Genomic DNA, 25,939 nt, shown 5'->3' on the forward strand with positions numbered 1-25,939 from the left:
ACACACCTCTCTCCGCTCCGTGCTGTTTCCTCCTCTCCTTGGCCCCACCCCAGAGCTCCTGACGCCTCCTCCTGATTGGCTGTATTACCCAGCTGCCGCCAATCAGGGTCCACCCAGCCCCCTAGCTACAGCCTTGCTCTCTCCCAGCTCGGGGAAATCCTGCAGCCCCCCGGTCAGGTCACCATGTCCAGAGAGGTAATACCGGACACATACATGTCCAGAATTACCTCTCATTTTTTACTGGACAGTGTGTCCAACTACAGGACAGTCTGGATCAATACCGGACATCTGGTTATCATGGACAGGCTTATAAACTCTGCCAGGATTTGTGATGTTTTGACTTACAGTTTATTCTTTTGGACTTTTATTTTGCACCCTTTATGATTTTGTTACAACTTCTAGTATGGAAATATAATAATCTATTTGTTGTATTTTCCTTTGCTGGGCCGCTGCGTTTCACGATGACCGAGGTTTTGTCTTATGATGATCTAGTTCCATCTTTTGAAGGTGTGGTCTATAACAGGGGTGCTCAACTCAAGGCCTCAAGAACCCCCCAACAGGTAAGGTTTCCAGGATATCCCTGCTTCAGCACAGATGGTTCAGTCGAAGACACCTACTGATTGAGCCACCTGTGCTGAAGCTGGGATATCCCTAAAGCCTGACCTGTTGGGAGTTGAGAACCCCTGCTCTAGAACACTATGTGCGTTATTTATCAAAGGAAAAACTCCAATTGCTTTCAGTGGGATTCCTTTTTTTTAATAATTTGTGCTGTTTTTCTGCCTTGGTTTTCCGCCAGTTTTCTAGCCGGGAGACTTTAGTAACCTCCTGACCTGACGAAGGTTCATGGCGGGAATGAAAAGTTTGGCATAATATGTAAGGGTGAGCACTTTCAGCAGTGTTTTTTGGTTTGGTTCTCACATTGTTTAGTGTTTTAGTTCTGCTGATTGTGGCAAAAGCCCAGCTTCCAGAGATACAGTACAGACCTCTGTATGGGATGTCGGTAGCAGCTCCGGTTGGGCTAGCTGGGATTTAAAGTTTAAAGCTTCCACGGACCAATAGGAAGCCGAACCTGATGACATCACGACTTCCTATAGGCCTGCAAGGCGTGTGAGCTTTGAAACTCTGCCATTACATGAACCCTGCTAGCTAAGCAAAAGCAGCTACCAGCACCCCATATGGGGTCTGTATCTTCGAAAACAGGGTGTCACCAGAGCTGAAATTAGTGGGGTTCAGCTCTGAAGACCCCCTGCCTATGATAAAAGTTAAAAAAAAATTTTTTTTAAAAAGTTGCCAAAAAATTGCATGTTTGGATTACCTCATTAAATGACATTTTGTATAAAATATTTCATATGACTATTGATTATATTGGGGAGTACAGCATTAGAGAGGATGTTTTATACATGTATCTGGATTAGGTTATTATAGCTCAGTGTACAATTCCTTTTAGAAAAAAATAAATTGTGTGTCACTGTCACTCTCCATTTCTTTGTAGTTTTTTTGCCATCCTATCACCTAATTCCCATGTTTCCTTCAATCATATGGTAGCAGTTATTCTTGAGCAAATAAATAATTCACAGCGCAGATGAAGAGCCCTTTGAAGTTGTTCACCCCAGGAATAAAAAAAAACAAGCCTGACATAGTAACCCACCCATTTTCCCATCTCGCCCACGCAGCAGTTATACAGCCTGGATTTTATTTTCCATAAATGAATCAATTAAAAATGGAACGGTAGGGAACCGGCCAAGGCACTTATATATTCTCACATATCACATATGTTTTATGTATTTTACAGTGAAGTACATGCGAGAAGCAACACCGTATGTGAAGAAAGGCTCTCCGGTCTCCGAAATCGGCTGGGAAACCCCCCCACCCGAATCTCCACGGTTAGGAAATTCCTCTGCGTGTCCGCCCTCGCCTCTCTCTGCGCCCATCCATGGAGACAGGAAAACCATCCCACTCAAGATGTGCTTTGTAACAAGGAATATGACAGTCTCTGATCCAGAAAATAGGTACATTCCTTTGAAGGGTTGGCCCGTAGAGATCTGAAATAGAGATGATAGCCTTCGTTGACCACTTATCAACTAATCACTACCTTCTGAATCTTAATGTGGAAAAACCAGTTTCATGACCCAGTGACTTCTTCTTGGGACTTTAAAAAAGCCTTCAAGCCCCACACATTAAAAAAAATTAGCTTGCAACAGATTTGGGGCAAGGGTTTGTCGTGGATACATTGTCAGTGCTATGTATTGTATATTTATTAAGACATTAGACACATACTTATGGGTAGATCCTCAGATGTCCGTTAAATGTTTTATCATGACGTTACCCCCATTTAACGTAACGCTAGTCATAAAGCATATCCACAAAGGTGATGACGTTAGGATGACCTCGCAATAACCCAAGAAATATGGGATCACTAACTTTTAATGGACGTCGTATGCTAATGATCTGTTAACCTAACATCGCATATGCCCACGAACCTCCGTTGATGTTAGCGCATGGAAAGAACATTATGGTAATTGGGTCACACCAAAATCTGCCGTTACTCACATCCAGACCATGTACGATCATAGCGTTATTTCTGGGAATAGCCAGCAAGCCAAAAGGGCAGGTCTAGAATGGTACCCAGATCATTGTACCGAGTGTAGGACTTAACCCTTTCATTGCATGTGTCATACAAACATACTGTATACATTATGGATCATATAAATATCTGAAACACATCAAGAGATGCATCTGATAATGTGTCATGAAGTTCATGTAATAAACTGTACTATGGTTTTTAATGCTTATAGAGAATGTCGGATATGTGTGTCAGACCTAATGTGATATATACCGTAATGTTGACTGCATTTAGTATGTGTGTACAATAAGTTTAAACATATTCTACCAATAATTATTAAGAGACAGAAGAAGTGAATAGAACTTTTTATTCCCACGCTGTTGCTTCACTGTGTGCGAACAATAAAGGGAGAATAATGTACAGGTCAAATAACAAGAATAATATTGACAGAAAATCATCTCTTCTTTGTGGCAGAATTGTCTGTAACACGTGTGCGTTAATTGGGTTGGACGTTATAGGTTTGCCAGTGCCCATGTGCAGTGTATTGTTTAACGCGGCTCTGATCAACGAACGTCCCCATTAATACAGCTAACGTAACAATGCTAGTTTGCCGAACGGCCGTTGTTTTTGCATACCATTAGCTTTGTGGAAACCAGTTAAACAGAGGAAAAACTAACGGACTTGACCGATTTATGTAACGTCACGTTAGAAGCTCACATTTATCAGGGCTCTGTGTATCTACCCCATAGAAGGGATTGTTAAAAAGTTCAAGTAAATACTGTATGAGATTGTTATATCTTTTACTAAACCTGTATCAACGTGATTTAAAGCTGCAGTCAAAGCAATATCCTACATGTGTGTTTTTGTTTTTTTATATAAATCTGTTCTGTACTATGAGAAAATAATTTTTTTATGTATTATAATGTAACAAGGATTTTTTTGTTTCTATAACAACTATTTACAAAATCACATCCCTTTCCTCTACTGAATCAGGCTCTAGCACACCCCTTTGTGAGCCCTGCCCTCTCTCTAGCAGTGCACCAATTGTATCTAGTGGCTGCCTGGTCACGTGATCGTCCCCAAAGAACGTTGTCATATTAATATGCAAATACATTCCACTGACTGCAGAATACTCCTCTGCAGCCATTTAGTGACCCACCGAGTTGAATCTTCACCAATCGATCACAGGAGAACTTATCTATTGGCAACTTAGCTAATTACTTATCATTATGTGGATTGTGTTGATGCACATATTAAAAGGGAAAACAATAATAGTTAAAAAAAAAACATCCACTTTGACTGCTGCTTTAAGACCACAAAGTTCCCTTCTTGAGATGTAAGTCTAATTCATATCCCAGGTTTATTTTATTTTTAAACTAACAAACAAAACAACCAGACTCACCCACAATTGGCGTTTTTTCCTTTGATTAATGTGGGGCAATTCTTTTGCACTAGTTTTTGTCCGAGTTTTCAGCTAAGAGACTTTAGTGGATAACCCCCCAGATGTGCTTGTATGTTGTATTTTCTTGAGACTACATAATGCAGGAGTGGCTAACTCCAGTCTTCAGGGGCCACCAACAGCTCACGTTTCCAGCCACCTGTGCAGAAGTAGGGATATCCCGCAGACCTGACCTGTTGAAGTGGGCTCTTACCAGGATGGTTATATATTTAAAGCAAACTGCTTCACTTCTAACCATCCCAACTGGACGTTGTTTGTGTTGCCGACAATTTCACAATTGTTTCATCAAATGTCAATAAATGATTAATGAAGTCTGCCGCAGATCATTAGCCAGGGGAGGTTTTGCTAACTCAGATGTGGAGGGAATTTTTTTTAAATAAGAGGGAGTGAAAAAGAAGGTGCTTAGACCCATATCCACAAAAGTGTGCTAAGCTTTAGCATGCTTCAGCTCCCCAGTCATAAAATAGGAGTAAAGGTGTGATAAAGTATAGCAGGGCCGGCTTGATGACGGTGCCTGTGCACCGAGCCCCGTGCTTACAGAGGCCCCGCGCTCTCTCCCCACAACAATTAAACTGATTGTTGGAGGAGAGCACATCTGAGGAGGAGGCGTCACACCGGACCTTGTTAGAGCCCCCGCGAAAGCTCCATAACACCGAGCCCCGGGTATTACCAGGCCGGCCCTGCTTTTGAGGATCTGGGCCTTAGTACTGTACACTGGCGACACACTTTATTCGAGCTCGGCTAGTCCCACGAATTCGGGTATACCCGGGTGTATTGAGGTTTGTGACTGTTTTCTGCCCGAGTGCATTGGGTTATTTTCCAGGCAGGGATTGAAGCATTTTATTCCCGCTGGCTGCAATACTGCACAGTATATATATATATACTGCATTACAATTCATGAATTTATGCCATCTGGTAGACACGCGAAGCATTGCAGCCTATTAAATCCTAATCATTATCATTTAACAGATCAGCCGCCCGTCAGCCAGGCATGAACCCAGGCTGGGAAAGAAAACGCAACGGGGCTTGTCAGAGGTGAGGAGCGGCGCATTCCAGGTATCTGATAGGTACATACTGGGTATTTGCTCGAATAAAGTGTGTCGGTGCAGTACACTCCACTATAATGTGCAATAACTCCACCCCAACTCATCTTCTACCCCAAACTGACACTTAAGCTGCTAAAGTATTAAAAGAAAATGGATGCATCATTGATAGACATGTGGGTGTTTAACCCCTTGAGTGCTGAAGCAACCACGTAATCGCTCCTTCACCGATTCCGGAAGGGGAGGAGGTGCGCGGTTGATATCTTATTGCAATGCTACGTGGCTTCTAACATTCAGGGCATTCTTGGGTGATTGATGCCTGGGAATTGTAAGCAATTAGAAAGCAGGATTTCATTATCCACTGTCTTTTTAGCCTATAATTACTCAATACTCCCGAAACAAGCGTTACCTGGCCAGTAATGCCCCACGTGGAGGCGTTTGACCGAGGTTCTTTAATGTCCAGTTATAGGCCATGTATTGCTGTCTTCTAGGGGAATTATTACTGTTGTACGCTACATCTTTACAGGACCTGTGGAGTGTCTGTGGTGCTAGAAGGGGACGGAGGGAGGGAGGGAGGAAGATAGGGAAGAAGAAAAGGAGGAGTGTGCAGTTGAGGCTGGCGCAGGGAACTTGCATGGTAAGGGGAGGCACTGAGCCAGGCAGCACTTCCATCCTACCGATGTGGCCCAGACTCCCAACCAGAGGGGGGAGTGGCTGCGCCTTCTGGCTTCATCCTGAATCAAAGTAAATTGAGTAATAATGTCCTGCTCTCCTTGGCAATACTGTACATGCCTGGAATTTCAACCAATAAGACAGCAGAATTGTATTAATGACTTTGTTTTCAGCATGTAATGTATTACAATAGCACTTTAGGTCAGAAGCATGTGGAGGAAGAAGACATGATGTGGCTGTGTACAAGGTGCGTTTATCTTCAGTCATACTATGCAGCACGATATCTTGGCCATCATTCTTTGAGTACCAGAAGGGCTGCGGCAACAGAGGCCCCTCCGGCTCATCACGATCATGTGATCACTCGGAGCGATTACATGGCTGATGATGGGAATGGAAGAGGAAGAGTCTGTGCTAGAGAACGAGCAGAATGCTCACGAAGTAACCACTGTGCCATGTGCCAGATCCCATGGGGCATCAAAAGAGTTCAGAAATAAAACTGATGCCACTGGCCTAGTTTCATTTAGACATCCTGTGTCTCTCTGGGTTTTATTTAGTACATTAAAGCACCAGCCACACTTACAGATTTATATATGTTCCCTAAACTGCAAGTTGCGTGTTCTGAGTATACTGTGGGCACTGCACTTTGCAGTTGAGCAAAGCGTCTTTCATTTCTAGAACACTGAGGCCCACTCCATCTGTAAATCCCATTACCATCCATTATATTATATATATATATATATATATATATATATATATATATGTATATGTTAGCTTCATAATAGGTCTAATTCCAAAAATAAATTCTGGAAATATGCAATACATACTGTTTTAAATATTGGTAATTTAAGGGATTATACCCAACAAAGTGTGGCCAGGTCTCCTCTCCGGGCATCCACCTTGGCCCCCATGCGCCGCCTTACCTCCGCTGCAGTGGGGGGTATGCGGGTGCCGCTGGAGTTGGTGGAGGACCCGCCGGATAGGCTGGGGAGAGGGAGGTTAGGTGTGCGGCTGCTGGGGAGGCGAGCACATCGCCGGAGGCTCCTGGCGGCTCCCAGTAAAGGGTGCCGCCATCTTGTGAGCAGTTGCGCATGCGCAAGACCAGTAGCAGTGTGGTGGCCATTACATGGGATCGCACATGCGCATGAAGGTCCCTGGTAGCAGCGGCCAATAGGAGGACAGACCCATAGGGAACTACAGCCCCCAGAATGCCCACATGTTGCTCAACAGCCAATAGGGCTGCAGCTTCCCCTGCAGGGGGTGTTGATTCATTTGGCGCGTCTGAAACCACGCCAGTCAGAAGAGGGACCCCTGAGGAGCAGGTAGTGTTCAGGGAGCAGTGCTCCCCTGGGCTAGGCCAGATCTCCCCCCTTAGGCCCCAGTTAGGCCCCGACTCACTGTAGCTTGTGGCTGCTATAGGGAAAGCCATAGTTAGGGACCTTTCCCCAGTAGTTGCATATAGTCAGTAGTTGCATATAGTCCCCAGTAGTTGCATATGCCATGCGGTGACTGCTGCCTGTGGTCTTGTACCAGACCATCTACGCGGTAAAGACGGTAAGGTAATATTATCCATGCCGGAATTCACCCCATGCGGAGGCAGACGCCATTGCGGACAACAACGTTGGATCAGATGGATCCTCTTTGTTATTCTGCAATACCCGGGTGCTGGAGCCCCGGGCAGGTACCTAACCCAGTGCACTAACACTCCACAGGATAGCGCTATCTCCAACACTTTGGGTGGGCCCTGACATTGGGAAAGGGACATCAGGGAATTGGTGCCTGGCACCCAATGTACTCTGGGGACTCTCACTGTTCCTTTCGGGTTGGGAGCTATGTTACTGTGAGGTATAGGGTACCAATATTATTGTGTTCAGTAAAGGTTGTTAGCATATACTTGTTTGCGTGTATCATTAGTATAGTTCCTGTAAGGGTCCATCCCTCCAAGTCGGGATCCCTTGCAGGTGGAGGCGCTGTCACCATAAGAATCAGTTACACCCCAGGCTCCCAGCGGTGGAGGTTCAGTCCTCCTGTGAGCCACAAGTAACACACACCATAGTCGCCATATCTTCCATAGGGTGGGGAAAGTGCGTTACATAAGGTAAGAATATTCCAGTGACTCCAAAAGTTGCAATGATCTGGGGACGACTTATAATTAATATCTTAGAAAATTCCTAATTGCACTCCATATTTAAAAGGCTCAGGAAAAAAAAAAAGATATTTGACTTCAGTATTTCTTTTAAATGTGGCAGTGATATGTATGATTTACTGTAGGGGAAAGAGCCATTTCTATAAGAAGCTCCTTTGAATAGTGTGAATTTGAGAACCAATTTTAGTATGCCGAGTATCTTGACCCTGACGAAAGGCAGATGTTGCCAAAAGTGTTAGGCGCTGACCCGTGCTGAGGCGCGCTGACGCTTGTCAGTGAGCCCCTGCAGCCGCAATGAGAGCGGCTTTAGCAGGGGCTCACGCACGCTTCCGCAGGCGTAGGTCTTAAAAAATGTCTAGTTTGTGCGCTCACGGGAGCGCAGGGCCGGTCACGTGAGCGGTTCGCCCAATGAGGGCGAACCAGCTCCGTGATGTCACTGGCCTGCATATAAAATATACCCCTACCACCCCAATACATATAAAATATACCCCCACCTCCCCCAATACATATAAAATATACCCCCACCTCCCCCAATACATATAAAATATACCCCCACCTCCCCCAATACATATAAAATATACCCCCACCTCTTCCCCAAATTGTCTTTACCTTATCTCCTGGCAGGACGCAGACAGCACTGGAACATGTCTCTGGTCCGCCGGGGTGTGAGCTCCGCCCCCGCTGTCCTCAGTACACCAGTCTCGGCCCGCCCTATCAGCACCAGCCCCTGGAGCTTGCCGCCCTCGCCACTGCCTCCACCCACCCTGGAGCTTGTGTTGCCACTGCCTCCGCCGCCGCAACAATGGTAATACCGGACACATACGTGTCTGGTATTACCTCCAATTTTATACCTGACAGGCATCAGAATTAACAGCCTGTCTAGGTGAAAACCGGACACCTGGCAACCCTATTTATGTTGTATACCTGGTTACTTTGTTTTTTGTAGTCTTTATTTAGTATATTCATGTAGAGTTTCACGGATTCGTAACTTGATAATTGCGTTCCAAATCACAGAAAGTGCTGGCACCATATTATGAATAGATTATTTATTTATAAAATATTTTTACCAGGAACAAATACATTGAGAGTTACCTCTCGTTTTCAAGTATGTCGTTTTCAAGTATGTAGAGTAAAGATGACAAATACATGGTTGCAAATACATAGTTACATTAATTGAGCAGGGTTATATATACATTATATACAAGACATTGCATGCATAGTAAGAGCTAATATATATTATTGGCGTATATAACAATTACAGATTCAAATGTGAGACAGCTTTAGTTTTGGAAGAACTTCTTTAAACTGGTGGTGGATGTGAGAGTCTCCGGTAGGTTGTTCCAGTTTTGGGGTGCACGGAAGGAGAAGGAGGAACGGCCGGATACTTTGTTGAGCCTTGGGACTGTGAATAGTCTTTTGGAGTCTGATCTCAGGTGATAAGTGCTGCGTGTAAGGCTGCGCTTATAGTGCCGGCAACAGCGACGCGACGGTGACGTCACACTGCCGTCGCTGGAAAAATCTAATTAACTTGACTTCCAGCAATTGCGACCAAGCCGCCGCGCCGTCACGTCACTTCTACTATAAGCGCACGCAACGGCGGCAATACATTTGTTTTGCCGCGCCGTCGCTGGCACTATAAGTGCGGCCTAATAGGAGTGAGAAGCTTGTTCAGATAGACGGGTAGCTTGCCCAGAAAGTATTTGAAGGCAAGAAAGGAAAGATAAACTTTGTGCCTAGACTTGAGTGATAACCAATCTAGGGCCTCATGCAGTAAGCGCCGATAAGGCTTTTATCGCCATTTTCCCACCAAAATTGCCTTTCCGATTCAGTAAGCGCCGATAAGTGGCCAAAATCGGCATTTTTTGTTCCCGATAAAAATTTATCGGCAGCCGGGTGCCGATAAGCCACTTATCGGCACGTTTTAAACTTGGCTGAATTCAGGTAGCCCCGTTCAGCTTTTCGGTGCTGATCGGCACTCCAGAATTGAGATTTGACCGCCAATCTGTCCCGCCAACTAAAGTTGGCGAGTTGGTGGAGGAGAAGCATCGGCAAGGTCGACACTTAGAAAAAATCAGGCCTTTTACCTGGCTGGGATTGATGCCGGGGGTCTCCGGAGCTGATACCCGCACCGGAGCCCCCCGGCATGCATCCGAGGCAGGCAAAAGGCATTTAAACGCCACTTCATTACCTTAGCGGCTAACCGCTAAGGCAATGAAGGGGTTAAGCCGCCGTGCCAGATTTATTGTGGTAGCGGGGGTGGATGAAGGGGGTATTTGGCCCTTGTTGTTTGTTTAGGGCTTTCGGGGGGGTTGCAGGTGCACTTAACCCCCTCATGACCGTAGCAGTTAATACCGCTACGGTCATGAAGGGGTTAAGGCCTCCCGCTACCCACCCGCAAGTCCTAAGCAAACCACCGTTAGGGCCAATTACCCCCTTCACCCACCCCCGCTACCCACAATAAAAATAAAACACACACAACAGGCCCACACTAAATAAATAAATAAATCTATATAAATAAATAAATATAAATAAATATATATTGTGGCAGGACGGCCTCGCGGCGGGGTCAGTAAGACGCTAGACACGAGGGGAAACGTTAAACTATAGTGGTTTATTAGCCACAGCAAAATAAAGTACGGGTGCACTGTCCCTTTAAAAAAGTACTTCCTAGAAATTAAAGCCTATTCCCGTTAGGGAAACTAATTCACTTCTTGAGCCCTTACTAACAGGACAGCCAGCTAATCTGGTTATGCCCAAAACATATGCAACACAAAGTATAACCAATAAGTGTAATAATAAAGTCTTATCTGTAAAGCAGCTCCAACAACAAACAGGTACACGGTTCCGGGGAGCAGGCTGTGTCCAGCCTCGCAGCAATCTGTATCTTTATCTTTACCCTGGGTTGGGGTCCCAGCTGGTCCCAGCAGCAAAGCTCCTCGCAGGACTGGGGGACCAGAGCAGCAGCAGCTACTGCTTCCTAGCCGGGAGAGTTCTCTCCACCTTCCTGTGGAAAAACAAGCTCACCTTGTGTGAGCAACTTCCTGCTTTTTTTTTATAACTCTCATTTTTATTTGGTATTACAGAGCATACATAATATCACCACCTATTGGCATACGTTACAGAATACCCAATTTTGTCATCAAAACAGTGACACGTAGACAGGACATGAGACAGACGTAACAAACCACACGTAAACCACATCACTAAGACGGACAGGACAAACTAGACTGGGGTGAGACACATTAGGGTGGGTGGGGGTGGGGGGCACCTGTAACTGCTGCATCGGAGCGGAGGATCTGCTATTAGCTCTATGTGTACGCTAGGGTGTGTTGTGGATATCCCGGTGGTTCTATGTTCTCCGTCGCTATGTCATCATCTCGTCTGGTCTGCTTTGTCCAAGGAGAACGCATTTATCTATATTAATGCAAAATTGTGGCGGCGTCCACCCCCGGGATGTCTGTTTGGGCCAGCCATGGGGCCCATACGTTTAGAAATTTGGAGCCAGAGTCGTTGATCCAACTCGTCAACTGTTCCATCTGGCAGACATGCCAAATTCTGTTCCTGATTTTAGCTATAGTGGGTAATTCCTGTTGTCTCCATACTGCTGCGATCTCACACCTCGTGGCGGTTGCGAAATGTGCAACCAATTTGAGTGTCGCGTTAGACACGTCCTGAGGCCGTCTGCCCACGAGGAACAGCCACGGGTCCAGGGGGATCTCCAAGTTGAGGATTCTTTCTAGCCAATCTCTAATAGATTCCCAAATCGGGACCACTTTCGGGCAAGACCACAGCATATGTTTTAAATCAGCCGTTTCCCCACACTGTTTTGGGCAGAGCGGGGAATAGTCCTTGATAAATTTAGATAATTTCAATGGGGTATGGTACCACCGCATTAGGACTTTATATGCGTTCTCCTTCAACGTGGCACAAATTGAGCTTTTGGCAGCTGCCTGTAGTATCTGAACCCATTCCTCGTCCTCTAGTGTCTCCCCTAAATCTGTCTCCCACTGTCGCATGTATTTCAGTCGGGGGGCGTCGGAAGTCTTCGGACAGACTACCTCCCTGTACATCCGAGAAGTTAGTCCTCTTGTGTCCGTCTCTCTGGAACACAGCTGTTCGAAATTGGTTCGTGCTGGGCGAACCGGGAATTTATTATAGAAAGCCCTAACCTGGAGGAATCTAAATAATTCTGTGTTGGGTAGCTTTTTCTCATCCTTAATCATATCGAACGTCTTGATATATTTACGTCCTTCCATGTCCTTTAATCGTAAGTACCCCGCTTGCGTCCATTTTACAAATTTGTCACCTAACAGCCCTGGAGCAAAATCCGGATTTCCCACCAGGGGGGTCATCAACGACTGTCGTGTGGTCAATTTAGCTTTAAATTTAGATGACTCCCAGACCGCTAGCGAGTTCGCAATTGCACAGAGTGGCATCCCTATTGATTTCTTGCACTGTTTTGGAAGCCAAATCAGATCGTGCAGTTTTACTGGCGCGCAGCATTCTGTTTCTAGGGCCACCCATCTTCTATTTGCTGGGTTCGAGTGCCACTGGACAATTTGGCATAATTGTGCCGCCTTGTGGTATGCCAACAAGCAAGGTACCGCTAACCCTCCTCTTGTTACTGGTTTTGTCAGTATGCTTTTCGCAATTCGTGGGCTTTTTTTATTCCAAATAAATTGAATAATGCGAGCCTGCAGCGTGAGGACCTCAGTCCTAACAAGAGGTATCGGGAGTGCTTGAAACAGATATAATAGTTTAGGCAGCAGGTTCATTTTGACACTATTGATCCGCCCAAACCACGATATGCCATAGCCCGCCCAAACCCTGAGATCTTCCTGCAGTTTCTTCACTATTCTGGGGAAATTTGCTTTATATAGTGTATTGTAGTCCTTTGTGATATATACCCCTAAATATTTGATAGCGGAGGGTTGCCATTTAAAATTGAAGTTGAGCTCTATCAGTTTTTCGACCGGCTTGGGTAGATTGATGTTAAGCGCTTCCGACTTGGCCTGGTTAATTTTAAACCCCGACACCAAGCTGAAAGTTCCCAAGATCGCAAAGACGTTGGGCAAGGAGGTGAGGGGTTTTGACAGTGTCAAGATTACATCGTCTGCGTATAGCGCTACTTTATGATGCTGCTCCCCTATATCTATCCCTGTTATATCTGGGCTCGCTCTGATATGAGCCGCTAACGGTTCTATGCAGAGGGCAAATATTAACGGTGAAAGTGGGCAACCTTGTCTTGTCCCGCTACGGATGTTGAATATCTCCGAGGGGAACCCTTGGTGTCGCACCCTTGCAGTGGGACCATTGTAAAGGGCTAGTATTGCCTCTAGGAGGCGCCCCCCGAACCCAAACGCCCCCAGCGTCTCCCTGAGGAAGGGCCAGTCAATCCTATCAAAGGCCTTTTCGGCGTCCAGACTCAACAACATAGACGGGATATTTTTCTTTTTTGCCAAATCAATCAAATCTACAATCCGCCTAGTATTGTCTGCCGCCTGCCTGCCCTCAATAAAGCCTACTTGATCCGGGTGAATCAACCCCGGAAGGACAATGCCCACCCTGTTAGCTAACAATTTTGAGAAGATTTTAGTGTCCGAATTGATCAGGGATATTGGCCGGTAGCTCTTGACGTCTGCCGGGTCCTTACCGGTTTTGTGGATCACAGAGATAGACGCCTGGAGCATCTGCGCTGGGAGGGGCTCTCCTGCTAGAATCCCATTAAATAGGGACAACAAGTGGGGAGCCAGAATCTTGACAAATTTCTTATAATATAAATTTGAAAATCCGTCTGGACCAGGGGCTTTAGCGGGTTTAAGGGACTTCATTACCTCCGTTACTTCCTCAAGGGTGAAGTCGCCCTGGAGTGCCTCCCGCTCCTCGCTGCTCAAGGTAGGTAGATTTGCCTCATTTAGGAATTTGTTCAAAGTTGCTGCGGTCTTTTGTGTGTGGCTGACCTTATCTCCGTCGTATAGTGTGGCATAATAATTCTTAAACACCTCCACTATTTGTCGAGGATCGGAGGTAAGGTCCCCCCCCTGAGATTTGATGGATGCTATACGGTAATTTGGAAGCTTGTTTCGGAGCTTATTGGCTAATAAGGTATCTGGCTTGTTGGCTTTCTCATAGAATCTGCGCTTTGACCATGCCAACTCCTTCTCGGCCTAAGAGGTCAGGACCAGGTTAAGTTTAATTTTAGTGTCGCTCAGTTCTTTCCAAACCAATTTATCCTTGTGCGTTTTGTGTTGAGCAGTGAGATGTGCCAATTTCTCACGTAGCTCTTTTACTTTCGCCTCTTTTGCTCTCTTTCTTTTTCCTGCTATGGTCATCAACACCCCTCTCATGGTAGCCTTATGAGCCTCCCATAGGGTGGATTGAGCCGACACACTGCCTTTATTGTCCTTAAAATATACTTGGATTCGCTCACCAATCTCTTTTGCAGTTACGGGGCATTTAAGGAGGAGTTCGTTGAGCTTCCAGTTTGCTCCAGGTCTGTCTAAGGCGTCTAATGTGCACCGCAGCTCTACCGGTGCATGGTCGGACCACGAGATTCCATGGATCTTTGTGTGCCCTACCACTGGGACCACTCTATTGGATACCAGGAGGTAATCTATCCGACTGTAGCGATTGTGTGGGTGGGAATAAAAGGTATATTCCCGTGCATTAGGATGTTGTTCCCGCCAGATATCAATTAGCTGACAGTCTTGCATACCCTTATGTATGGTTAGTACGTCCTGTTTGTGGGATGGGTTAGGTCTCGTACATCTGTCCAGGTCAGAGTCTAGTGTGCGGTTAAGATCGCCTGCTATGAAGATATGTCCCTTCGCGACAGTGTGTAGTTTATTAAAGAACTGTGTAAAGAATGTAGCGCTCGTCTCGCACGGGGCGTAGACTGACGCTAATGTCAGAGGTTGACTTTGTACCATCCCCGTAAGGATGATATAACGACCTTCCGGGTCCGCATATTGTTTATTTATATCTAACGCTAGTTTATTGTGTACTAAAATAGCCACTCCTCTTTTCTTTGCCTTGTTAGAGGCCAGATAAAAAGTTCTGTAGTTTTTGTCTAGATATTTCGGGTGATTGGAGTGTGAAAAGTGGGTTTCTTGTAGAAAAAGTATATCGGCTTTCAGGCGGCTATACTCTTTAAATGCGATTCTACGTTTAACCGGGCTGTTAAACCCTTTGACATTGTGTGTAATCATTATTAGTTCATTACTCATCCTTGTCTGCAGAAGAGGTGTGCTCCATTGGCGAGGTCATCTGGGCCGTTCGTTGGTCCGCATACTCCAACTGCTTCTGGGGATCTGTAGTTCTCCATCTTCCTGTAGTTTGGTGCACTATGGGGGGGAAGATACATGAGGGAGGGGGGGGAACATCCAGACAGACATAAACAACACATATAAACAGTGGTCTCAGAGCCTCGGTACCAGTACCCCGGCTGTGAGACCATCGCCCTTGGGTACTCAGTGTAGGCGGCCAGGTACTCCCTCCCCCCCTGCCCCCCTCCCTCCCTCACTGGAATCCCCTCCCAAGGGACTTTGCCGGTCATTGGGGTTGATATCCTTTCCCGCTCCGGCTGTCGGTCCATGCAGGAACATAAGCAGGCTCGAACCCCGCTATCCGGCCTCCCTCCTATAAAATCTTCAAACAACAACTAGCAAACAATGCTTTCTTATGATCATTCCTTTGCCCTACGTACTCCCCTTTACGGTAACCTACCTCTCCCCCTTGTAATACATTATCCTTGTACCCCTAATTGGAGCTAATAATCACGCCTCTGTGTCTCTGTGTGGCGCCTCCGGCCTTTGCTTGGTCTGGTCCTATATATCCCTCCACTTTCAGTGGCTGTTGACCTCAATGAGCGGGACCACCGCATATATAACTTCCTGCTTTTTAAACCTGCAGTCTCTCAGGCCTCCTGCTTAATTAGGCTGCAGGTGTGCTTCTTTCTGTCTGAGGAGATTAACACTCTGTGAACTGGCTGCAGCATCTCTCCATTCACTGTCACAGCCTACTGAGTCAGTGACTCTGTCACAATATATATACTGTATATATATTACCCCAACAACCGCTATACCCCCCTAACATACACATACAGTATAGTAATGGGCACAATTACTATTATCCACAAATGGATAATAGTGAATGTGGCCTTTTTAAATACATAAATAACAATAAATACATTAAATACATATTGCACTCACCCATGTCCGGCTGCCACGATGAAGGCCATCCTCCTCTTCATCCTGCCCATGCCCCATCCGCTGCTGCAAAACAGAAACAAAAATAAAACATCCAATGTAATGTCCCCTAACCCCTTAATCACCATAGCGGTTATTAACCGCTACAGTCATTAAGGGGTTAACCCAAACTCACCCACCACTCGGGACGCCTACATACCCTCCCACACTAACCCCCCACCCTGTGAGGCCTAACCACCCTCACCCACTACCCACAAGGGAGGCCTACCCACATACCCTTGAGGCCAATACCCCCTCCCCCCACCCCCAGTACCCACAATAAAAACAATACACAGCCCCACATTAAACATCATTCAATTTATTAAATACATAACCCACCCCCTGTGCCCCCCATAAATACATGATTTATTATTTTACATACAGGGTTCATACCCCAACCCCACGCGAGTCCCCGGCGTGCTGACGGGTCACCTGACAGACGTACAGGGTACCAGCAACATGTTTCACACAGGTTCTGGAGGCCTGTTGGTGGGTCCCGCCAAGCGCCATGGCCCCCAGGGGGTCTCTGCGGGTCACCGTGGGCAACAATTGGGTCCCCACGGTAGGCACGCGGATGTCTGGGAGCCCCAGGACAGACCCACAGGTGTCTGAGGGGCCTCGGGTGGTTCTCACGGGGGTCTGGGGACTCACGGGTTCTCACGGGGGTCTGGGGACTCACGGTGCTCACAACGGGTCTGCGGTGCCCCCACGGATGTGGGACCACCGGTTCTTCCCCGCAGGTGTCACCCGTGGACCTGATACCCGTGAGATACCCGAGGATACCGCAGGTGGTCTCCAGAGGTCTCACGCAGAACCAAGGAACAAACCTTGAATGTAAAATAAATAAACCTGACCTATACATTCAATACATACATCCCCCCCCCCAACACCTACAGTACAATAATGTGCAAAATAACTATTATCCAGATAGGGATTAACTAGCATATTAAAATAAATAAAGTACTACTGACCTCATCAATAAGGAGCCCCCGTTGCCAGCAACATCCTTGTCTTTCGTTGCCCACAAAATACATAGCCAATACATAGCCAATACATTGCAATTACATTCAGATATCAATTAACCCCTTAAACACCTTATCGGATAATAACCGCAAAGGTAATAAAGGGGTTAAGCCACACTGGCCTGATACCCACCGTTCACCCATTCATTTGTACAGTGGCTTCATCATGCAACTATATATATACACATATATATATATAATATACACACAATATATAGAGATATATATATATATATACACACACATGATGAACCAATATACAAATAAATGTAGAAGGGTTATCAAAAACATGCTGTACTACAAATACCACTTCTCCATACAGACACAGTACAATAAAATCAATTTCCTTTAAGAATCCAATCTGATCTTCCAATCAAAATCCTCAAAAGCCTCAAATGCCACTCAAAACATGCATTTACATTTTATACATGATGCATACTGTACAATCTATGCATCATGTACATTGTGCAAATGAATGTTAACAATAACATATTCCAAACAAAATACCAATACATCCAAACAAGTATACTATTTAAACCAATCCAGTCAACATAAATCAATTAGCATTCATTAACTAAATCACTAAACAATTTACATTCCATCCATAACAATTAAACAATTAAGTAATTCAATCGTTAAACAGAACAAGTTATCCTCAGACAAAATATATGTACCAAAAATAATACAATACAGGCATACCCCGCATTAACGTACGCAATGGGACTGGAGCATTTATGTAAAGCGAAAATGTAATTAAAGTGAAGCACTACCTTTTCCCCACTTATCGATGCATGTACAGTACTGTACTGCATTCGTCATATACGTGCATAACTGATGTAAATAACGCATGTGTAACAGGCTCTATAGTCTCCCCTCTTGCGCACAGCTTCGGTACAGGTAGGGATCTGGTATAGCTGTTCAGGACGTGCTGACAGGTGCATGCGCGAGCTGCCGTTTGTCTATTGGGCGACATGTCCTTACTCGCGAGTGTACTTAAAGTGAGTGTCCTGTATACAAAAGCAAGCCTCACCCTGACCTAAAGTACACCATACAATAGCAAAAATTACATCTATCTAATTTTAAAATACATGACACACACATTTATGCATAGCAGCATAGGCAAAATCATTTTAAACAGAGCAAAACAAGCTTTTAAAACAACATCATTTCTTACCCTGTATGTATATATCGATCTAGACATACATACATACATACATACAGTGGCAAGAAATGATATAGCAAAAAATAAAAAATATACACATGTAAAAAACCTTTAAAAAAATGAACAAGTTAAATAAAATACATTTCTTTAGTTCTTACATTACTTGACATATGCTGCTATGCATAAATGTGTGTGTCATGTATTTTAAAATTATATAGATGTAATTTTTGCTATTGTATGCGTTTTGCTTTCGCAGTGATTCGGCAGGGATCGGCATGGATTCGGCCCTTACTGATTACTGCGAGGGCAAATCGCCAAAATCCTGCCTATCGGCAACCCTTGGCGATTGCACTTTTTCGGCGCTTACTGCATGAGGCCCCTAGTTCTTTGAGCATTTCACTGTGATGTGTGTTGTAGTTGAATTAGAGAACAAAACACCATATTGAATTGTAGAGGGTATCAAGTTTGCTAAGGTGGGTTTGGGGTGCCGTGCCATATACTATGTCCCCATAGTCTATAATTGGCATTAGCATCTGCTGTGCAATGCATTTTCTGACCAGCACAGTTAGGGAGGATTTGTTCATATAAAGTACAGCAGGGCCCCGGGTATATGGCGGGTTCCCTTCCAGGGGCCCGCCGTAAAGTGAAAATCGCCGGAAAGCGGATCTGGCGATTTTCATTTCTCTGCATGCACAGAACGGCGTTTTTTGCCGTTTTGCGCATGCGCGGCCTATGGTCAGCGCGCGCAACCTACGTTATGCACGCGCAGACAGCGGTCTTCGCCGGGCGCACCCGCCCGTTCTACGCATGCGCAACTGCAATTTAAAGATGGCGGCCCCCTTCTCGGCGCCGCCGGATAAGCGGAACACCTGTACTCCTACTTTGGCATAGGTTTTGGATGACGGCATCAATGTGCAACCCAAATGATAAATGAGAGTCAAATCATATGCCCAAGTATTTAAAACTAGTAACAGGGGCTAGGGTGGTGTTAGTGCTGGTTCTGATCTGGAGCTCATTCATTGTAAGCTTTAAACATTTAGCCTTGGTCCGATATACCATTGTTACATTCTTGCCAGTGTTTAAAAACAGTTTGTTGTGTGAAATCCAATTTTCAAGTCTCAAAAAGTCAGATTGAAGTACGTGTCCAAGGTCTGAGAGGCTAGGGCTGTGTGCATACAGGTATAAGATTGTGTCATTTGCGTACATGTGTATTGAAGCTCCCTTGCAAGCTGTGGGAAGATCATTGATGAACACTGAGATGAGTAGGGGCCCCACAGGTGATATCCAAGGGGTTGGAGTTAGAGCCTGAGATATGCTTCCTGATACTGTAGGTAGGAATGAAGCCATTTGAAAGCATTCTTCCCTATTCTAGAGCACTGTAGTTTGTTTAGCAAGATAACATGATCAACCGTATCAAAAGACTTTGCAAAATCTAGGAATATTGCATCAGTAAGTTGTCCCAGTTCCTTTCCACACTGAATCTCATTACAAACCTTTAGGAGGGTAGATGAAAAATGTCTTCACATTATCTAAATTCCAGAGGAAGAAAACTTGCATTCTCTGTTTCCTCGTTCTGTTTATTGCTTCAGAGACACTGATCAGTTTATATACAACACATTTTCCCATTTATGTGCTGGCAGAGTCTAACTCTGCTCAATCCCTTTCTTGTATATTGTTGATGTTCTTAGCTTCTTTCCTTCAGGCTAGCAGTTTTTAATAGATCTAATTTTTCTTTATCACTTTCACATGAAAAAAAAAAAATCTACATTTAGTTATATTGTTCTTTACCCCATCAAGCCATACAATAGACACACTACATTATTGTGACGGTGAGGGGGTAACCAGGTCATCATTAAAGGGATTATGCCCAGCTTGTTACCTCTGAGCCATATTGGGGATTTTAGAGTGTCAGCTCTTGAACCTGTTTGTTGTACATAAAATGCATATGTTTGTATGACAATAAAGAATTTATGTGTGTTTTACCTTTCCAGGAGTGATAACCAGTGGAGATTCTCAGGCTATGAGTTTCAAGGGAGGTTTGGAAGTAAAAGTGTTGTCAGATTGTGTCTAGGTAACCGGGGTCCAGAGTTGCTGGCCACCCCAAAAATGTATCCAGGAATCAGGTCAGATTCCCGGGGACATGTAGACACACCACTCTGGTTAAAATCCTCCCTTGAAAATAGTTACGCGACTCACCGCCAGGTTTCCCTCTTTCAGCACAGACCAGAAAGGTAAATGAGGGCAGAGGGCTATGTGTACACCCGGGTAACGTCAGAGGTCCCTAAGTTAATGAGGGTCCCCCAGTATATGCCCAGATCCCCAGAACCAGTATAGAGGTTCTGGGGGATACTCCAACCATATATGAGGTTGCGAGGGTTTTTATGAAAGTACAGTTCTCAGTAAAGGAATGAGATACAGTTCTGAGAATGAACCTACAGTAAGCATCTTTTCATTCTACTTTGGAACTTAGAAGAAATATGGGGAAAAGTATTTTGTTTAATAGCCCATAGGGCTACGAGGGTTTTAAAGTGTGCGAGGGATATGACTAATGGGAATAAAAGTAAATAGTCACATTCTACCCCTCATAACCAAAAGACTTAGCCGGAATAAAAGTATAAAGTATATTTTATTAAACAGGTATGTTTAAAATGTACAGTATTATGCTTGTGCACTGTAAAATAAGCCGGTACTCTTGAGTGAGCCGGGGGGCTACCAAACTGTGGTGCCACTGTGTCTACTCAGGGTCCGGACTTGAAAGCCACAGATGCTGCCAGAGGTGTGAAGAACATTTGGACAGGATGGCTAGGTGACGTACCCACGTCCTGGGATCAATACAAGCCGTTCCGGCTATTATTCGCCTTCCCAGACTTGGAGGCATCGAAGCCAGCGGGTGGGTTCTGCATGGCAAGTGACTAAGGGGGCAAACTCACGGATGCCCTTGTTTCATTCAGAAGATCCGCTTGCCCGGCTTTAGAAGACTGAGAGCCATCGGGTTGGCTGGTTGGAAAGTTCCCATGCTGGGATTGGCTGTAGTATTTTGTGAATGAACTCCAAAATACTATAAGAAAATCTCACCCCTATAAGTATTTTTATAATGTTTTTTAAAGTTAGGCTTGGGAGGGGTGTAATTATTTTATTTATTTATAAAATATTTTACCAGGAAGTAATACATTGAGAGTTACCTCTCGTTTTCAAGTATGTCCTGGGCACAGAGTAAAACAAATAATACATGGTTACAAGTACAGTTACGTAAATGAACAAGGTATACATTATATACAAGACATTGCGTGCACAGTTAAAGAAAATATATATTATGAGCGTATGAAACAGTTACAGACCAGATTTTCTCTGGCTACTGATGTAACTGTGTTCAGCGAGTGCTTGTACTGCCCACGTCCCCTCCCCACGACCCTTTCACTTGTTTGGTTCTCTGGTATGGACCATGTGGGATAAGAGTAAAGAAAACACTTGATTATTTATTTTATTTATTTGTACACATGTTCCCTCCCCCCCCCTCTGGGAGATTACATTGCTGCTACATGGAGTGTGGTGGTGCAGTCCTGCTAGCTCACAGTAGATCTGAGTCTCCCGCATGGTGGTAGGGGATGTCAGAACAGGCTTCTGGGGCGCCTTCATCTCTTGCAGCCCTCTGGGATGAGGGGAGAAATCCCTGCAGGAGAACTTCTTTACTCTTCTCTCTGATAGATTTCAGTCTCAGGCAAGATGATATGGTGGAACAGTAACACTTTATTAGCACACTTGAAGGATACAGCAACAGCAGAGCTTAGGGCCTTCACCCTCAGGATGTCCCTGGACCTTCACTCCCAGCCAAGGGCACCAGGAGCAGTCCTAGCTCTTCCCTTTCTCCCTGGTGGAGTAAGGGGAATAGTCTCCCTCCACTCCCCTAATGGAGGGCCACAGATTGGCAGAGCCCTGCACAATTGTTCTGGGTAGACTGGCCTCTCTCAAGGGAAGAGGCAAAACTGATAAACTTTAGGAAGTGCAGCCCCTTAAGTACAGACAAAGCAAAAACCAGCCCCGTGCCCCTGATTGGACACAAGGCCTGGTTGCACCGCCTTCTCTGTGACTCACTGAGGCTGCATAGAGGTGGGGAAAACCCATAATTACAACTGACAAGCCTGCTTTTACTAGGGCTTACTGCCAGGTATAGGGCAGACAGTTAGCCCAAAGTGTTGTAGTTACATTGGAGAACAAAACGGCATATTGAATTGTAGAGGGTTTCGGGTGCCGGGCCATATACTATGTCCCCATAGTCAATAATTGGCATTAGCATCTGCTGTGTTTCTAACCAGCAGACATAGGGGCCAATGCAGAAAGCTCAGAAAAAAATTACCGGCAGGGGTTTGAAGTCGCCAAGTTTTTGCCGAGTTGCTCTCACGTTATGCAGGAAGACCCGAATATCTGTGAGAGCAACCTGAGCAAACATGGCGAGTAGCCAGTGGCGACCTGACCTGCCTACCGATAAGGGCTCCCCTGGCGAGACCTGTCTGCTGTAGCAGAGAGATCCGCCTCGCTCAGCGCAAATCTTGGCGTATAAAAAATATTTTGACATTTAAATTGTATTAATAGTGTAGATGTGCAGGGGGTCTCCAGAGCAGAACCACGTTGGTTTCAGGTCTGGGGCCCCCCTGCTTCCTGAGATACAGGCCCCGTTATGGGGTGCCGGTATCCCTCTGCATTTAAATGTCCCGATCACGTGACCGTGGGATGTAAACAAAGCAGAGGGATACCGGCACCCCATAACGGGGCCTGTATCTCGGGAAGCAGGGGGTCCCTGGACCTCAATCCAATGCGGTTCAGCTCCGGAGACCCCCTGCTCATCTACACTAGTATTAAAACACACATATCAATAAACAATCAGTCATTAACGTAGCGGCTAACCGCTATGGTAATGAAGCTGCATTAATGTCATTTTTATTAATAGTTTGCGGGTGTGTGTGTTGTGTATTGCAATGTTTATTGGGGGCAATTGTCCCCAATAAACATGCTATTGTGCCTTAACCCCTTCATTGCCTTAGCGGTTAGCCGCTAAGGTAATGAAGTGGGCTGTAGATCCATTTTTCCGGCATCGGCTTCATGCCGGGGGTCTCCGGTGCTGATATTAATGGATATCAGCTCCGGACACCCCCGGCATCAATCCGATGCAGGCAAAGGGACAAATTTTTTCTAAGTGCCATATTGGCGGATCCGCTCATCCCCAGCTTCTTGCCAACTTTTTTTGGCGTGGCTATTTGGCGTAAAATTATCAATTCGGGAGTGGCGATCAGCTGCGAGAAGCTGATCGGGGTTCCTAGAATCCCACGAGTTTGAGAAGCTGGCGATGAGCTGCGAAAAAGGGCTTCTCGCCAAGCGATCGGCGGATTTTATTTTCCGCCCCCCAAAAAACAGCGGATTTTCCTAATCTCGCCAGGTTATCGCTGTTTACTGAATAGCTATAGGCACTTTTGGCGAAAACTGACTTATCGGAGCTTTCTGCATAGGCTTCTTAGGGAGGATTTGTTCCTGTAAAGTACACCTAGTTTGGCGTAGGTTTTGGATGTCAGGGTATGAACGTGCATCCCGAATGTTAAATGGGAGTCAAACCATATGCCCAAGTATTTCAACTAGTAACAGGAGTTAGGGTGTTATTAGCGAATAACAAACATTCATAGGTCCCGAAGACATTCAATTGGTCGTCTATTTAAAATTGTACCTTGAAAGTTACTTTGATGTAGCGATTGTAATAAATAAATATAAAACATTTTTAAATGTTAATTATAGGAGAAATTAGCTTAGGGAATAGTGTTACATTGGTCATATAAATCACGGGAAATTGTTATACTTGCACAGTATAAACATTTGCATAGAATATAAAAAGAATGTTACACTTAGGTCTGGGACGCACTGTACTATAAATATAATTATATCGGGTGTATAAGTCATTTTAGAAAAAAAAATATATAAAAAATGAATAACATTGCATAAACCCATTAAGATGCCCTAAGTGCACAATGCAATTAGAATGTGTTTGTAAGAGCATTACATGTGATAAATGTAGGGAACATCAGAGAAAGTCTATTTATATTATGGTCAACTTAGGTGGTGATTTGCCATTCCAGGGCGATGAAGGCGAATAAAATCTACTCAAGAACATTGTGTGTGAATCAACATAACCTACTGTAAGTCCCATGGGAAAATGCAAAGGCCACCATGACATTTGGCTAAAAAGCTCAAATTTTGTGAGTTTTCTGCTGCCTTGTGAATATCCAAAACTGTCCAGATTTGTGGCTGGTTATGCACATTTTTGTTCAGCTCAAACTAAGGTCTTTTTGTTCTTCACTTCAGTGGTTGAACCACAAGTATACTCCGGCAAGCTTCTTCAAACAGAAAGGTTAATGCCCAAAGTAGATTTTAATCAATAACCACACAAACTGCATCTTATTTACGCATCCATTTTCCAGTAGGTTTATTCCTTAGGATTATTTAGAAAACTGTGTTTTTTTTGCAATGGAAAGTTGGATTAACGGCATGGGAAAACACCGATATATTCTAGTGATATTGCCAAAATGGACTAATCTGCCATTGCCAATTGGAATCAGAACTCCCTCCCGACTATGGACTAGTGCAAGGGCAGCCAACTCCAGTCCACGAGGGCCAGATCAGGTTTTCAGGTTATCCCTGCTTCAGCATGAGGGGTTCAATCAGTGGCTCAGCCATTGACCTGTTGGTAGCTCTTGAGGACTAGAGTTGCATTATGTATATCTTAATTTGTATAGTGCTATCCATGTACATAACGCTTCATTATTAAGAAATAGGATTGCAACGATATATATATATATATATATATATATATATATATATATATATATTAAATGGCTGCTAAGAATAATGTATTCATGAATTGGTAGTGATGTGCATCTCATTTACATACACGAAGATTGCAGTAACTCAGCCCGAGCGATAAAAATGGGCGGTAACGTATAGAAATCAGCTCTGGCAATGCAATTGTGGGGACAGTATCCCACTTTTCTACCATACGGTTATGTAATAGGATTCCTTATAGAACCCTATGGCAGGAAATTGTTTAACCCCTCTTAGGCCTGAAGCTACGAACACATTGCAAAGGTACCAAATGGGTTAATAAAACAAACACCCTACCAATAACGCACAAAAGTATATCCATATGCGTCAAAATGTACCTCTTATTTCCTGTGGCCAGCTTGTCATTGGTTACTAAAATAGCTAATCTTGGGCTACTAAACGGTTAATATATGAATATGTTGTACAATGTTAAAATGACATATTTTATCATCTTTAAAAGGTTTGCTAGTCTTATCATGCCTATGTTTAAAGTGGCCAGTTTACACAGTACATACGGCCTAACGCCAGGTTACGTGGAGTAGGTGATAAAAGTCGGCAATATTTTGGGGTAGTAGCCGTACTATAGTGCCAGGTGTCAGAGTTTAGGGAATAAGTAATATATCGTTAATTACATATTTGCATGCTCATTTGCATATGTTGGATTAATAATATCCCTGATACATCCCTTATATCACGGCTTTACTGCTGGCGATATGGCTTAAGTGAATAGGTCGATAATAGGATAATAAGATAATAGGTTGATCACGG

General features: G+C 44.7%; 1 protein-coding gene across 1 annotated transcript in view; it reads left to right on the plus strand.

The window, feature by feature from the left end:
• Nucleotides 1-25,939, plus strand: part of SNTB1 (syntrophin beta 1) — a 204,398-nt gene that overhangs the window by 72,140 nt on the left and 106,319 nt on the right. The window contains exon 2 of the mRNA XM_075582311.1: nt 1,793-2,009. Within this exon, the coding sequence (XP_075438426.1) occupies nt 1,793-2,009 (217 nt within the window). The remainder of the gene's footprint in view (nt 1-1,792; nt 2,010-25,939) is intronic.

Source organism: Ascaphus truei, chromosome 2 (assembly GCF_040206685.1).
Source record: "Ascaphus truei isolate aAscTru1 chromosome 2, aAscTru1.hap1, whole genome shotgun sequence".
In the NCBI taxonomy this organism is placed as follows: domain Eukaryota; kingdom Metazoa; phylum Chordata; class Amphibia; order Anura; family Ascaphidae; genus Ascaphus; species Ascaphus truei.